This window comes from Semicossyphus pulcher, unplaced genomic scaffold (genome assembly GCF_022749685.1).
Source record: "Semicossyphus pulcher isolate SPU_LCO1_2020_fin unplaced genomic scaffold, fSemPul1.0.p SCAF_20, whole genome shotgun sequence".
NCBI lineage: Eukaryota > Metazoa > Chordata > Actinopteri > Labriformes > Labridae > Semicossyphus > Semicossyphus pulcher.
Window position 1 is genome coordinate 1,517,091 of NW_027211694.1, and position 14,998 is coordinate 1,532,088.

General features: G+C 39.8%; 1 protein-coding gene across 2 annotated transcripts; it reads left to right on the forward strand.

The window, feature by feature from the left end:
- The first annotated feature begins 2,808 nt into the window (after nucleotides 1-2,808).
- Nucleotides 2,809-14,890, forward strand: LOC138599192 (ras-related protein Rap-1b). Of its 2 annotated transcripts, none has more exons than XM_069670691.1 (8): nucleotides 2,809-2,874; nucleotides 7,532-7,601; nucleotides 8,818-8,886; nucleotides 9,670-9,726; nucleotides 9,973-10,113; nucleotides 10,887-11,030; nucleotides 11,137-11,229; nucleotides 11,412-14,890. In XM_069670691.1, exons 2-7 carry the CDS (start codon nucleotides 7,545-7,547, stop codon nucleotides 11,221-11,223), a joined length of 555 nt encoding a protein of 184 aa, XP_069526792.1. In that variant the 5' UTR covers nucleotides 2,809-2,874; nucleotides 7,532-7,544; the 3' UTR covers nucleotides 11,224-11,229; nucleotides 11,412-14,890. The 2 variants fall into 2 exon arrangements, with proteins under 2 accessions (XP_069526792.1, XP_069526793.1); XM_069670692.1 differs by having other exon boundaries at nucleotides 2,828-2,874; nucleotides 7,529-7,601.
- Nucleotides 14,891-14,998: the final 108 nt, after the last annotated feature.

Here is a 14,998-nt window from a genome sequence, read left to right on the forward strand (position 1 = left end):
TCCCTCTTTGAGGTTCGGTAATGTATTCTGTCCTGAAGGACAGAGGCTGCAGACCTGTGTGTTTAAAGAATCCATGTCAGTGAGTCTCTAAAAACAAAGATATTTTAAAGTCAAATAAGAGGCTAGTTGGAAAAGTATCACGTTAATATTCAGCTGCCCTCGTCTTCACAGAGATTCATGGTGACTTTAAGTGTTAACCCTCGTATAGTGTCGTTATCGGAGAAAAAGCTGGTACCTGTGAATATAACGAAGAATTAGCGGCTGAAGAGACGTATGTCCCTCAGGAGGTGGTGGAGACCAAAATGAGCAAAAAAATGACTTGCATTCATCAGATCGACACAAAAAACACTCCAAAATCAGTGCTCGTGTTGCTCTGTGTCTACTACATGAGCAAATAAGCAACTATTTGCTAACAAGCTCAACATTGCAACATTTAACAATGATGAATCTGGTTTCTGCTCTCCTCAGGTGGCCAAAAATATTTGCTATTTCAGGTTTAAATGCCCCAAATGTTCATTGAAATCGAGTCTTTCTGTTCTGCTCTTGTGTGTAACAAACGTGACATAGTATAAAAATAGGCTCTGCATGCTGGTTGTTCCCATGGCAAAGTGTGAGGTCTGAGTGTGCCGTCTCCATAGATATCATGATCTATATTTTCCCTTCAAAGTAAAGTTAATTATAAAAACGTCACACCTACACCAGCTTTATCTCAAGCTAATCAAACACACTTTCTATATTTGTGCCTTTGTATGTAATTGTTGTGTGAAGAAACGTGCTTCACCTTTAGTCTGAAAACTGTGAGAAATCATTTAATAGATTGACAGGTAGAACAAAAAACAACAACAATAATCTAATTTAATTCAAACATTATTGCAAAAAAATAATAATAAGAGCGTGAAGCTGCATCTAAGATAACTTCTATTTTGAAAACACTATTACCAAGACTTGGGCCTTTATTCTGAAACTCAGAGGTTGAGTAGTTTGACAAATTAATCTAAATTCAAAGTCCTCTGGCTTTTTCCAGAGCTGTAGTTCCAGAATGTAACACCTTCAAAATAAAAGTGTTTCTACCCACTCTTGAATCTCCAACATTTGGCTACACGACTGAAAAGGTAAACAAATAAGCAGATATAATGAAGAAGTTTACTTTTATCAAAATGGAAACTTATTGTTCTTTAACTACAGAAACACACACACTCGCAGAGGAAGTGTGTGTGTGTGTGTGTGTGTGAGAAAGGGAAGCTGGTTGGGTGGGGGGTCACTCTATTCTGGGTGACTCCTTCCTGTTTGGGTGTGGCTTCACAAGGCTGTATCTCTGACTGTAGTAAACACTGCTGTGAGTGTGTGTGTGTGTGTGTTGTTGTGTGTCGAGGCGTGTTTCCATCAACACGCTCCGACATGCTCAGCTGCTCTGACTCTGCACAAACACACACACACACACACACACTCAAAGTGGTCCGTAGTTTTAATGTTTCTCTGGTGACCTGAGGAGTCGCTCTGACCTTTGACCTCCAATGTGAGAAGTTCTTACAGCCAATAGGAGAAGAGAATATTAATGACATCACATAACAGCATCAACAGGTAAAAACAAACATACTACAGTAGAAGTACACTGTGGTTTTCTCTCAACAGGAAGGGGAGAAAAGCTGTAAGCTAAAAAATAACTTTAAGTGATCAGCAGTGAAGTAAAAAGAACAATAACTGACTCTTAACTGTCATGGAGTAGAAGTATAAAGTGGTATCAAATGGAAAAACTCAATTAAAGTACAAAAACAAAAACATTTCTCAAGTGGTTTTAGTGTGCAGGAAGCGGGAAGCAGCTGAGAGCGAGGCTGAAACGTCACAAGAAAAAAAAGAGCAGTTGAGCCAAACTGTGACGAAGTTAGAGCGAGGACGGAAGCAAGTGCATAATACTTTCAGAATAAGAGCATAGCATTAGTGGGTAGCATGTCAAATCAGACACTAATAGTGAAGCAAACTGACTGCATTTCAACTTTGACTGAAACAAAGTTAATTTCTCACAGTGAAGTTTTTGCCTTCTAATTCCACGAAGGCCTTTATTTTGAACATGTAGTGAGGATTTTTAATTTTGTGTCCGATGACATTTTTATCTCCAGTTTCAGCATTATAACACATTTTTACACCATTAATGCTAGATGATTGTTTAAATATTACTATCACGTCACTGTAAATATATAAATATTTTAAATTGAGACCATGTATTTTTTTAAACAGCTGCTACTAATTAACAAAATTATTTTTAATTTAAACTATTTAGTTTCAACTATCTTTTCCAATCCATTATTTTATTTTCATTTTTGCTTTGTTCTAATTCTCCTGAAACGTTTCCCGTAGGACTTTTATTGTGAAACTTAATTCTTTTGTGTATTGTAAATTAAATGAACACAGAAATGTTAATATATACAATATATAAAAAATAATATATAATATATAAATAGTATTTTACCATGATTAAATTATGTAAATGTTTAGAAACGAAGCCTTTATTTTGAAAATGCTATTACTATGACTTTGACTTGGTGAGTATTGTGAGCAAAGCTTTTTCTAGAGGTTTTATTCAGTATTTCCCCCCTTATTCGTTGCTATTGACAATTAATTTGCCCTATTAATTGCTAATTTTAGAACAACACTTTGTTTTACTTAAATTTTACACTGAATGTGCTGTAAGAAGTATTTTCCTTTTGCTATGGGTTTTACTTTGAAAGAATTGACAGGAAACGCTTGAGTTTACGGCGTCGAGCTTGACGTTAACGCGCAGCGGCAGCAGGAGGGAGCGGCTCTGATAGAGCGACATCCACAGAGAGTGGCAAAGAGAGAGAGAGAGAGAGCAGTGGAGCGGACGGGTGGATGACTGTGAGTACCGCTTCCTTTCTCTCTTTTCTCTCTTTTTATTTTTTCCTCCTTTTTCTTTCTTTTATTTCTTCCCTCCATCATGTAGTTGTAGCTTAACCCGGTTTAAATCCTGGGAGAGGCAGATATGGGAGGAAGACAGGCCGGTGCCGAGTCGAGCCGAGCTGGGTTGGGTTTGCGGAAGCGACCGGCGGACAGACAGACGGACGGACGGAGAGGCAGACAGACAGGAGCTCCGTTAATGATAATACTGTTGATATTAGACACAGACAGACAGCTGGGTAACAACATGGCGGGTGTTTGTCTGCCTCCCCGTCGGCCTCACGCCCGCACAGGTCTCTGTGTTCCAGCTTGCAGATGGTCTCCGGTTCTCCAGGCAGCGGGGCCTCCTGCCAGAGCTGGCCGGATAGGGAGCGTTCAGAGGCGGCCACATAGCTGCGGAACTCCCGGTACCCTGCTGGAGAAATAAGAGAGGAAGTAACTTATTGCAGACTGCGGAGTTGGGGAGTTTGAAGGAACCTGTCTGCCTCTCTCTCACTGCCTGTCTGCCTGCGTACCTGTCTGTCTGACTGTAGTGTATAGACAAGGATTGGTTTTATTCCTCTGCTGTTGTACTGTCAGCACACACACACACACACACACACACACACACACACACACACACACCCACACACACACCGAGTATTGACAGGCCCCACCTAGTTCTGGTTGACTCAGGGATCTGTGTGTTTGTGTGTCCATCTTTCTCCTCCACCAACTTTACTTTAGTAGATTAACATCATGCTGCATTCAGTGTCTGTTGGAAAAAGCAGAGCTACACGTAAAGTGGTCATAAAGGGGGTAAAACACAGGGTCTGTCTGGGCTGGGTGATAAATCATTATAATATTAGTATTGTAAAGTGTGACTTAAGTCTTGGTAGGTCTTAAAAGGACGAATTATTCTTCTGTTGGACAAATTATTGAGACTGTTTGATTGTTTAAAGTCTAGAAGAAAGATTTGGACGTTTAATAATATGTTTGATTGTCACTGTCACTTTAATTTCTTAATGTAAATGTTATCGAAATGCCCTGAAACTCACCTGGATACTGTTTCCTTTACATTTTACCTTCAGACCGAGTCATAAACAACACTAAATCAATAGATTGTTACTTACTACAACACTTTGATTCTTGATTTCTGAACATTTCAGTTATTTTTAAATCAAAGATGAACAGTATTCTTTGATTCCAGCTGCTTAAATGGGAAAATATGCTTATTTTCTGATCTTATATGATCCTAAATTGAATATTTTTGATTCTTTGGACTCTTGGTTGCATAAAACAAGAAATTTTAAGACACCACGTTGCATTCTGGAAAATGTGAGGTGTATTTCTTTCAAAATAAATGATAATCATCAGTTACACTTTAAATAAACCTGTTATTTGTCACCTATAAGCCTATTCTTTTGTAACAGGAAGTAAATAAAGGTTGGGGACAGCCCTGACAAACATAATTTTGTGTAGCAGGTTGATGTATAAATATAATATTAAATATATAATATAATCAAATTATCATATCAAATAACTGTGGTTTAATCGGATGCAGTGAATCAGCTCCTAAGTAGAGCTTGTAATGATAATTTTATGAGGCCATTATTTGTGGAGTTGAACCACATTATTCAAACATAATACAGATATAATGCACTTCCTCTGTTCTAGCTTCTTAAATGTAAATACTGTCTGCTTTTCTTCTTCTGTGGTTGGAAACAGAATAGTTTTGTTCATCGTCCCACATCTGTTGGACAGTTTGAAGCATTTCAGAGTGTTAATCATGCGATCAACGATTTTTCCATTGTGCTTTTTATTTCTCAATTAAAAGAACATTTGTTAAAATGTCAGAAAACAGGCCCGAGATGTCATCATCAGAAACAAACACAGCAGACCGTCCCGTTAAGCAGGAAGCAGAGAATATTTAGAATTATGGATTTAAAAATGACTGAAACATGAAGTTTGTGCTGACTTATTTTATATCTAAACTAAAATAGTCAGTAAGAATAAGTGCTATAATGTTTCCTGTCATGATCATGGAGGGTGTGAAACGTGTTGCTCAATGTGTCAAAACCACCAAACTCTGCAGCGCCACTGAACCCTTTTTCACCTCCTTTAGCTCCTTGTTTCGGATCTTGTTCCTGTCTGGTTCAGCCCAAATGTTTTGTACCTGCTTAACAAGAAACAACACACAGACGTAGTTCGGGACCAGCTGGTGAACATAGTGGAGCATTTAGTTAAAAGAGAGGGAGGTGGAGGAGACCAAACAGGACTTGAATTGAATGATCATGTTGCTTGTATCTCCTGGATGTGGTGCTATGCTAACGATTAGCCATAACAGCTTTATAAGGTGATAATATGTCTGGGATGTTCGTCTCTGCTGCCCCCAAGTGGCCAAAAAAGTCAACTAACGCAGATTTTAAAGTCAATTTGTAACTTTTACTTTTTTCATGCTAAATGAACGCAGATCGCAGTTTAGTTTGTCTTGATCCAGGTGCGGGGAGTCTCAGGTGGAGGTGTGGGAGGAGTCACAGGAAGGTTCATTAAAGTCAAACATATTAAGAGGGTTGAACTTTTAGCTCGTCTTGCAGATTCACTTTCACTCTTATTCCTCGCCTACTGCTGCGTCTCTTTGTGACTTCCTGCGCGTCCCTGAACTCGTCCTGACTTGTTGCATCGAGCTGAACAGAGACGTAGTGAGGCAGGCTTTTTCAGACCTCCAGGCAATGAAATCCAAAACTGGTGATGCCTTCACTGACTATAGGACAGCTCAGCTCTGGATGTAAACTCCTTCCTGTTTCACGCAGGATTAAAGTGGAATAGGGATTATCAGATTATAAATGCAGATGTCTTAAAGGAGAGATGATTAATGCTGTTTGAATTTAACTTTGGACAAATAATAACATTTCTTTGTGTCTTTATGTCATCCTGCTCCAGTTAAGAAAATCACACTTTTACTCCAATGAAATATTATTTTATATTTCGCTGTCGTGGAAGAAGTGTTTAGAACTTAATTAAGACTAAAAATACCACAATGTAAAACAACTGTAACAAGTACAATTCCAGCATTTAAAGTATTAAATAAATGTTCACCAATATCGTCAGAGACATGTTCCAGGGGGCGCCAAAGGTGGGAGTCATTAAAATCTACATTGTAGTTTAAAGCTCCGCCCACTTCATAGTTTAATGCTGTATAATTTATATAAACACATTCTGTATGTTAACATTTTTATTAAAAGCTGAAAAAATTAATCAGTGAATGAATAATTTAATCAGAATATTCAGACAAACCGTGGCAGAGGTCAGAGGTCGCTCTGGCAGAATCACACAGGGTCATGTCTGTCCTTTTAGAAAGGAGTTATTAATGAGAAGATAAACAGCTGAATTGACAGCACGTTCATGTTGTAATAAAAACACTATTATGGAGCATTAAACTAAACAGAAAACGGTCACATTTCTTTAAACATTTTCACGTTCTTACTCACGTTGTTCGTATGTTTTCAAAGCACCGGCTCAGTCCTGATGCTCAGTGATTAATGGTTACAATGTAACTACAGGAAGCATCATGTATCTTTCACTGTGTTCTAGAATGTTCGTGATGTTGCTACATTGTTGCTTGTTCTCCGCAGCATGAATTCTCTACAGGACACGAGATTAGAGTTAAAAACTGTTTAGATAAATTAAACCTGATAGTTAAAATAAATGTAAATAAAATCACTTAGATTCACATGGTTATCACAGGAAGAAAACTACTTCACTTAAAAATAAATCATGTGAAGTTTTATTGAATAAATTGACATGTTGGCATTTATATTTTTTATACTTAAACATGTTTTTTTAAAGGAATAAATAAAGAATTTAAACTGTTTTAAACAGATTTCACACGTAAAAATTCTGTTTTCTGTCGTCCTGATTGGACACCAGCTGAGGATTCTGGGTAAAAAAAACAGTATAGAAATGTTAATGTTTGGTACTCACACCGCCTGCTTAAACACACACACACACACACACACACACACACACACACACACACACGTAGACACACACTTATCTCATCACCATGGTAAACTTGGCAGACCCTTATTAACAGATGAGTGTGTGTGTGTGTGTGTGTGTCTGTGTGTGTGTGTCTGTGTGTTTGTGTGCTGTCTCCATCGTGTTGCTTCTTGTTGCTGCAGCGATGGTGAGGCATGACTGGTATGCACACACACACACACACACACACACACAGATATATGTATATAGTAGACACACATACATATGAGGGTGAATAGCAACCGTAACCAGGAAGTATCCATAGTTGTGACATCACCACCAGCTGTGTGATCATGTGACCCCTCTGCTTTCATAAATGCAGCCAGATGCATGCTGGGTAATTATTACCTCCTATTGTGAGATTGTGTGTAATTGATAGTTTTTCAGCTCCAGGTGTTGTAGCAGGAGGCGGGGCTTACAGTAATGCTGCTCATTGATTGGCTTCTGGGAAATGGTGTCATAGAGTGAAGTTAATATGATAGTAACCTTTCTCTCTCTCTCTCTCTCTCTCTCTCTCTCTCTCTCTCTCTCTATGTCTCTCTCTCCCTGTCTGTCTCTCTCTCTGTCTCTCTCTCCCCGTCTGTCTCTCTCTCAGCAGACAGACAGTCAGGATGCGTGAATACAAACTGGTTGTTTTAGGATCAGGAGGAGTCGGAAAGTCAGCTCTGGTAAGTCCACAGTAAAATTCTCTTCTCTGTTTCTAATAATGAAAATATTCACTAATAAGGAGCACCAAATGTAGATTCATCCGCCGCTGAAAATAGTCCCAAAGAGGTCTAAAGTGAGCAGCTGTTTAAAGAAATTACAGAGCCTTTTTTAGACATTAAACTTCATGTGTGTGAGGTTTTAAAGAAGGAACCAATGGGAGCTGAGGAACCACAGACAGGAAGTAAGGAAGTATTAAGAGATGGACAAGGGCTGCATTCCAATACGTCCATACTATTTAGTGTGCAAGAAAAAAGTTAAGCCTGTCACGTTATGTTCCGAACATACCAGGATGTGCGACTGCATTCGGTCGCTATTTCGCACGATTCAAGCTGCTTTTTTGCCTCTTCTTACCCACAATCCTTTGCAGCAAGAGATTCGTAGCATCCTTGGAAATGACAGGAGCCACAATGTTATGATGAATGATATGACATATCATTAGAGGGATTTGATTTGATCGTTGAGAAGTGGGCGTAGACAGACGTTCTCCACAGCGCAGTAGCTAGCTAACTGACCGAGCGTTCTTGGTGCTCTGCGGCTAAATGCTGCAGACTGATTGGTTGTAATTGTTTGGTGCTAACTTATGTAAGCACGCGTGAAATTTAGTTTTACCAGAAGAAAAAATGATTTTGATATAAGAATACGAAGAAATGGATTTTCAGTTTTTTTTTTGGCCTATATTGTCAAACAGATGCACAATGTTACCGGGGATGTGATCTAAAAGGATTAAAATGACATTTTTCATGTCACCTCGACTTTAACAAAGAGAGACGAGTAAAAAAAGTTTGTCGACGCTTTGATGTAAAAAAATTTGATCTGAAACTTTACGAATTTGAAGAGAAAAACAAGTTTTTTTTTACAACATTGAAAGTTCAGCTTCAAAATAGACACAAACTGATGTCACTTTCCGGTCATTCCTTCCAATGACACACACACACACACACACACACACACACACACACACACACACACACACTGGTGTCAGTCTCACTACAATGAAGTGCTTTACTCCAGATGATATAATGGAGATGTGTCAGTGTGTCACATTAATTCCATCCTAATGACTTCCAATAGAGAACAGAACAGAGCTCCATTAACACTACTGGCCTACTTCTATTTATCCCTCTGCCTGTCTCTCTCTCACTGCCTGTCTCTCTCTCTGCCTGTCTCTCTCTCCAGACTGTCCAGTTTGTTCAGGGAATCTTTGTGGAGAAGTACGACCCGACGATAGAGGATTCCTACAGGAAGGTAAGACAGCCTCAACCTGTCTGTCTCTCCTCGCTGTGACGTGTCTGTCTATCTGAGTGACGCGAGACAGCAGACACTGGTTCCCAGGGGCTGATGGGACGGAGCTCAGACAGACTGAGGGCTGTCTAAATGCTAATGTTAGCGGCTAGCAGTTATACCAGATAACATGAAGGAGCAGAATAGAAAGGAGGAAGAAGGAAAAGATGGAGGTGAGGATGAAGAGGGAGAAACAGAAGGAGGGGAAGATGAGGAAAGGGAGAAAAAAGGAGCAGAAAGAGGGGAAGAAGACAAGAATAAATGCAGAACAAAGAAATTGATTAAGTGAGTCTTATAATAATAAGGATGCTCATTGTCAGACACCACTTCAACTTATTGAGAATAAAATAAGATAATGAGTCAGGAGGAAGAGATTAAAGTCAAACTTCTGAGAAAATAAATACAAATTATGAGATTAAAAAATGAGATAAATGAAAAAACCTGAAGACAAAAGTAAAATAAAAAATAATAGATAAAAATAAAAGAATAAAATAGTCAGAATGTTTAGATAAGTGTCACATTATGAGATAATTAATTAAAAATAATTAAATGTTATATTAAAATTATTAGTTACAATAAAGAGATAAATACGTTCAAATAAGTCAAAAAGTATGAGATATAAATGTGTTCATTTAATCCGTCCGTGTACACGAACACAAAACAATCAAGTTTATTAGGACTTTTATTTTGAAATCTCCGCCAATAGTTTGTTAAGTTTGTAACCTTTATCTGTCTCTCTCTTTCCAGCAAGTCGAAGTTGATGGACAACAATGTATGTTGGAGATCCTGGACACAGCAGGAACAGTAAGATCTGTCTACCTGTCTGTCTACCTGTCTGTCTACGTGCCTGTCTTACTCTCCTTATACATGATTTTGTTCTGCTCAAGGTTTCCCTTCACTAGAATCAGTCTAACTCTTACACACCAAAACAGACAAAAGACTAAAGTTTTCAGGGTGTCAGGGGTTTTCTTTTGGTCATGTTTTAGATCTGCTCCCCTCCCTGACCACCTGTCTGTGTGTGTGTGTGTGTGTGTGTGTGTGTGTGTGCAGGAGCAGTTCACGGCGATGAGAGACCTGTACATGAAGAACGGTCAGGGCTTCGCGCTGGTTTACTCCATCACGGCTCAGTCCACCTTCAACGACCTGCAGGACCTCCGAGAGCAGATCCTCAGAGTGAAGGACACCGATGAGGTACGACACACACACACACACACACACACACAGACATTAGAAACACCTGGTTGTGATGTCACTTCCTGTCTGGCCTCTGTTCCACAAGCTTTCGGATCTCAGTATCTCCTGTAATTCGGCGTTTCTTTCATTGTGTTTTATTCTGACTTTTCTGAACTTACCAGGAAACCTTTAGGAATTTAAACATCTAAAGGGCTAAGACTTCTGGGAAATGGAGTTTGAAACAAGTGTCACTGAGTCCAGAGCGGCTCTTCACACTCACTGTACATGCTCATAAAGTACATTAAGTGCTTTGTGGTCCTTTTAAGATGCAGCGGTGCATTGTTTTCTAACCGCTTAAAGCTGTAACATCTGACGCTTTAGATCTGAGAATCAGATGAGGCATAACATATAGAACAGCAGTAAGCCCGCACATCTGACAAGCTGGAACCAGAGATTGTTCAGCACTTTTGCTTGATAAATGACCTTAATAATTAATGGATTTAGTGTTGTCGATCAATTGTCTTTCAATTAACTCTTTAATTAATCATTTAAGCACTAAAGTTTAAGTAGTGGTGGGGGAGACGATGCTTTCCAAACACTTAAACGCTTGAAGAAGTTTAAATGGTTCATTGATTAGGAGTTAGATATGTGGAAATGGGGACATCTAGTGGCCAAACCGCGGTACTGCATTCATATAATAAGATGTAATACATGATCTTGTAATAGACCAAAAAAAAATGTTCTGCTCTAAACATTATTGAAGTAAGTTTTTTTTAAAATGATGCCTTCAGGTTCCCATGATCCTGGTTGGAAATAAGTGCGACCTGGACACAGAGCGTGTGGTGGGAAAAGACTCGGGTGTCGGCCTCGCCCGCCAGTGGAACTGCTGCGCCTTCCTGGAGACCTCGGCCAAGAGCAAGATCAACGTCAACGAGGTGACCACAAACACGTCGTTACATATAAACTACCTGCCGGTTCTGTCATGTATTTTTTTGCTTTTATTTTAGATATTTAGCTGAAAATGTTTGTTTGTTTTTGCAGATCTTCTACGACCTTGTGCGACAGATTAACAGGAAGAGCCCCGCTCCAGGAAAAACTCGCAAAAAGTCCACCTGTCAGCTTCTCTAATGACAGGTACGTCTTTCATTCACACATGTATAATTGGACAGACACACACTATTGTACAAACTTTAACTGTACAGTAAAAGGGGCTGTCAAAGAACTTCCCAAATTAAAAACTACAGTTCCCATAATGCTCTCTGCTCGGTCTTCTGGCTGTTTCATTTTAAAAGTTTCTCTCCTTACTCTCTCTCTAGTTTCCTGCTCACCTGACCAACAACCGACCAATCACACCACATCTTCCAGCTGGCCACGCCCCCTTTAACACAACCATTTCATCATCAACATCAGCCACCTCTGACTCCTGTTTCCCGTGACGACCACAATGATCCCATCCCCTCACCACACTGTCTGACGGAGACGGTTGCCTTCGAAACATTAAACCAAACATCAAAGACTGCAGCGGCGGCGATGATGATGATGAAGATGAAGATAATGATTCTGCTGTGGCAGGAATGGGGCTGTCAAACAACTGCCCAAATTTAAACTACAGTTCCCATAATGCTCTCTGTTGGGCCATTTTGTGCAGGGGAGTGGCTTCTTGCTTTTTAATTTGAAATGTTTCTTTCCTTTCTTTTCTATTCTTTCCTTTTTCTTATTTTCCAGCAGTCCGGAGCCATTCACACGCAGTTCGCCCTCTTTTCTATCAGCCTTGTTGTTAGCATGGTTAGCCCGGTTAGCCCGGTGATGTCACGGCCAACATGGCTGACTCTGCCTGTGTGTGGCTCTGGTAGAACCTGTGGATTCATACAGTGATTCTTATTACAGTGGTTATTATTATGATTCTGTGTGAAAAGATATAAAAGTCATTTATTGTTTCAGATTTTTTGGGAGGGGGTGGGGGTTTGGGGGTGCAGCAGGTTGTGCAGTCAGCTCACCGCACTAGTAGCATTGAGCTAATTTAAGCTAGCTGACAGCTACTGTAGCAAAAACTATCACACACATTTAAAAAAGTTAGTTTTTTGCTTAAAAGCTAATGTAGCTTTTGGCTATCTTGTTAGCCTAGCATCTAGTTGTTGTTAGCATTAATTGTACGTCCCCAAAGAAATTGATGGTAGCTGTTAGCTCCTACTCTATACCAACAATCGTTTAATAAAGTATTAGCTTTGTTGGGAAAAACAAATGTCTACTTACAGCTAAATGGCTAAATTGTTAGCCTAGCAGCTATTAAATAACATCCTATACATTTTGAGCAACAGCACGACTGTTATGCTGTTTGTGAGATGTTAGCATCATCAGTATATTCCTAAAAAAGAAACTTGGTAGTTTGGCTAGCTATAATGCTAGTAGCTAGTTTCAAATCCCCAATAATGATATATAAGTATTAGCAAAAATCTAGCACCTTATCAACTAAAATATTGTTATTTCTGGGTTAGCTTGTTAGCTAATAGCCAGTGCAATATATCAGGTATATTGTACTCCAACAAACATAGTAGCTGCTTGCTAACTTGTTAGCTTAGTAGCGCGGTGAGCTGACTCAAGATCTGCTGCTCAGGGCAGACATGTTGCCTTTGACAGCAGACTCACACTGGTCAGTACCTTCTGTGTGTGTGTGTGTGTGTGTGTGTGTTTGTGTGTTTGTGTGTGTGTTTTTTGAGTGTGTGCGTAAGTGAGGTGCATAACAACGGTGAATGAGGCCAGTTTCTGTGATGACCATTTTGGCCGGGGGTGGGCTTGGGGAGGCTTGTGTTATATTTACTGAGCAGAGCAGCCAGCAGGTGTTGCTTCTGTGGTATTAACCATATTATTACCTGGATATTAATGTTATTAACACATCACATGTGAAAGGGAAACACTGAATTATCGGTCAAAACTCCTGTTGGTCAGTGCTCCCTTTATATGATAGGTATATTACCAACTATCCAGGTATAGACGACCAAACTCACCAAAAAAGTTGGTCCTCTATACCCTGTCATCGGTGTAGTACTGTATGCTAACACTTTAGCATACACTGGGTTGAGTGTTAGCAGTTAAATGCTAACATGTTAAAGTGTTAGCATGTTATTCGTAGATGGTTTTCAAGGAAGGAAATTGAGTAAAAATCCCTGTTTCTTTTTAACGGTTGCCGACTGAGGTTGAGACCGACCAGAGGAGGTTGGGCTTGAAATGGAAGCCCCGCCCATTTATATGTGGGGGCGTGGCCTGTGAAGCAGCAGCCACAGAACGCCTTTGAATATCTGTCTTCTGTTTGGAATGTGAGCGTGGTCATGTTACAGATGCCGTATGTTGGACCAGTGACCTCTGTGAGTACTGCTGTGCACAGTGTTGTACTATCTGGAGTACTGCAGTACAGCGTGGTACTGCTGTCAGTATTCTGGTTCTCCTCTAGTACGTTCAGTCATGTAGCATGTTGTTGTTTCTGTCAGTTCTCAGTCTGACCTCCAGGAGGTGCTGCGACAGTTTGCATGCCGAGCAGAAGCTTCCAGGTGAAAGGTCTGATTGCAGCCGCAGCGGGGCGTTCCTGTTAGCATAAAACTGTTAGCATGCTAGGAAATAGAAGAGGTAATTTTATGATAGTCTGCAGATGATTCTTATTAAAACTTTTACGGAGGTGGCTTCTGATAAAGCATTAATTAGGAGTACAGTTTTCCTTTGCTTCTTTCTTGTCTGTCAAGCCATAATGTGCTCACTGCTGCCACCTGTGGTCGGAGGGCAGAAAACACCCACTTCCAGCCTTTTTAGCATTAATGAGCAGTAAATAAGTTGTAAGTAGTTGCAAAGAAATAAAAAGGCATTTTTAAGTATTTATTAATCTATTCATCTACATTTAAAATGTTAGTTGTTGCAGTTGTTGACAAATAGAATAATAAACATATAAAAATGTCCTTATACTTTTTTACAACTACTTTAAGGTGTTTAAACAGTTTATTAAGTGTTCATACACTTGTTCAAAATAAAAAAAGGCGTTGAAATAAAGTATTATCAGGTTTTTAATGGGAAACTTCATGTTTAGAGTGTTGGCAGCACCTGGATGCCCCACCTGTGCTGTCAGTGAGAACAGCCAATCAAATTGATGCCCTGCCGCGGCTGCATTCACACCTTTTGTGGCTTCCAGCGTAACCAAGGCTGTGGTGGCAATCGGCATTTCAGGCGACTAACATTCACAGTAAATTATGGTTATAAAAAGGCATATTTTTCACTTTTGATAGAGCTAGGCTAGCAGTTTCCCTCTGCTTCCAGTCTTTGTGCTAAGCTAGGCTAAAAACATTCTGGACCTACCTGTGTATCCTAGTGGCCAGAGACTAAACTGGCTCATCTGACTGCCTGTAAAACTGTTAATGAATAGAAGTCTTGCTGAAGTGATGAGTGCAGCCACAGCCAAGTGCAAACTGAAATAACTCATCCACGAGAAGAAATGATTTTCACATTACTGAAATAAATCTGCATCTTTTTCTCTGTATGGCATGATGACCAGTGAAATGTAAAAGAAACCAGTTCAGCCAGTGAAATATTAGGTTTAAATCCCATCCCCACTCTGCTGAATCATCAGGGTTCATCAAGTCGGGAGTTTAAACTGGTCTATAAATGGTCTGAACTGGTTTCTTCCAGAACAGAAACCCACAGCAGCAGAGGGAGGTGGGGGTGAGGGAGGGGGAGGGAAGGGGAGGGGGGGTGAAGCCAAATGTAAAGTAAAAACTAAAAAGCCTTAAATGAATAAAAGTGGTGCAATTTTGTAACAGCAACCTGTGATGTGTAGTCATTCAGACAGATACATACATTTATACATGGTGAAAGGTAATGTCGCCCTCTGGTGGCTCAGAGAAACAACACAGCAGGGACTACC

Coding starts and splice junctions, on each gene's coding strand:
- LOC138599192 (XM_069670691.1), top strand. CDS start 7,545: ATGCGTGAATACAAACTGGTTGTTTTAGGATCAGGAGGAGTCGGAAAG. Junction 7,602..8,817: donor GAGTCGGAAAGTCAGCTCTG/GTAAGTCCACAG, acceptor CTCTCTCTCCAG/ACTGTCCAGTTTGTTCAGGG. Junction 9,727..9,972: donor TCCTGGACACAGCAGGAACA/GTAAGATCTGTC, acceptor GTGTGTGTGCAG/GAGCAGTTCACGGCGATGAG.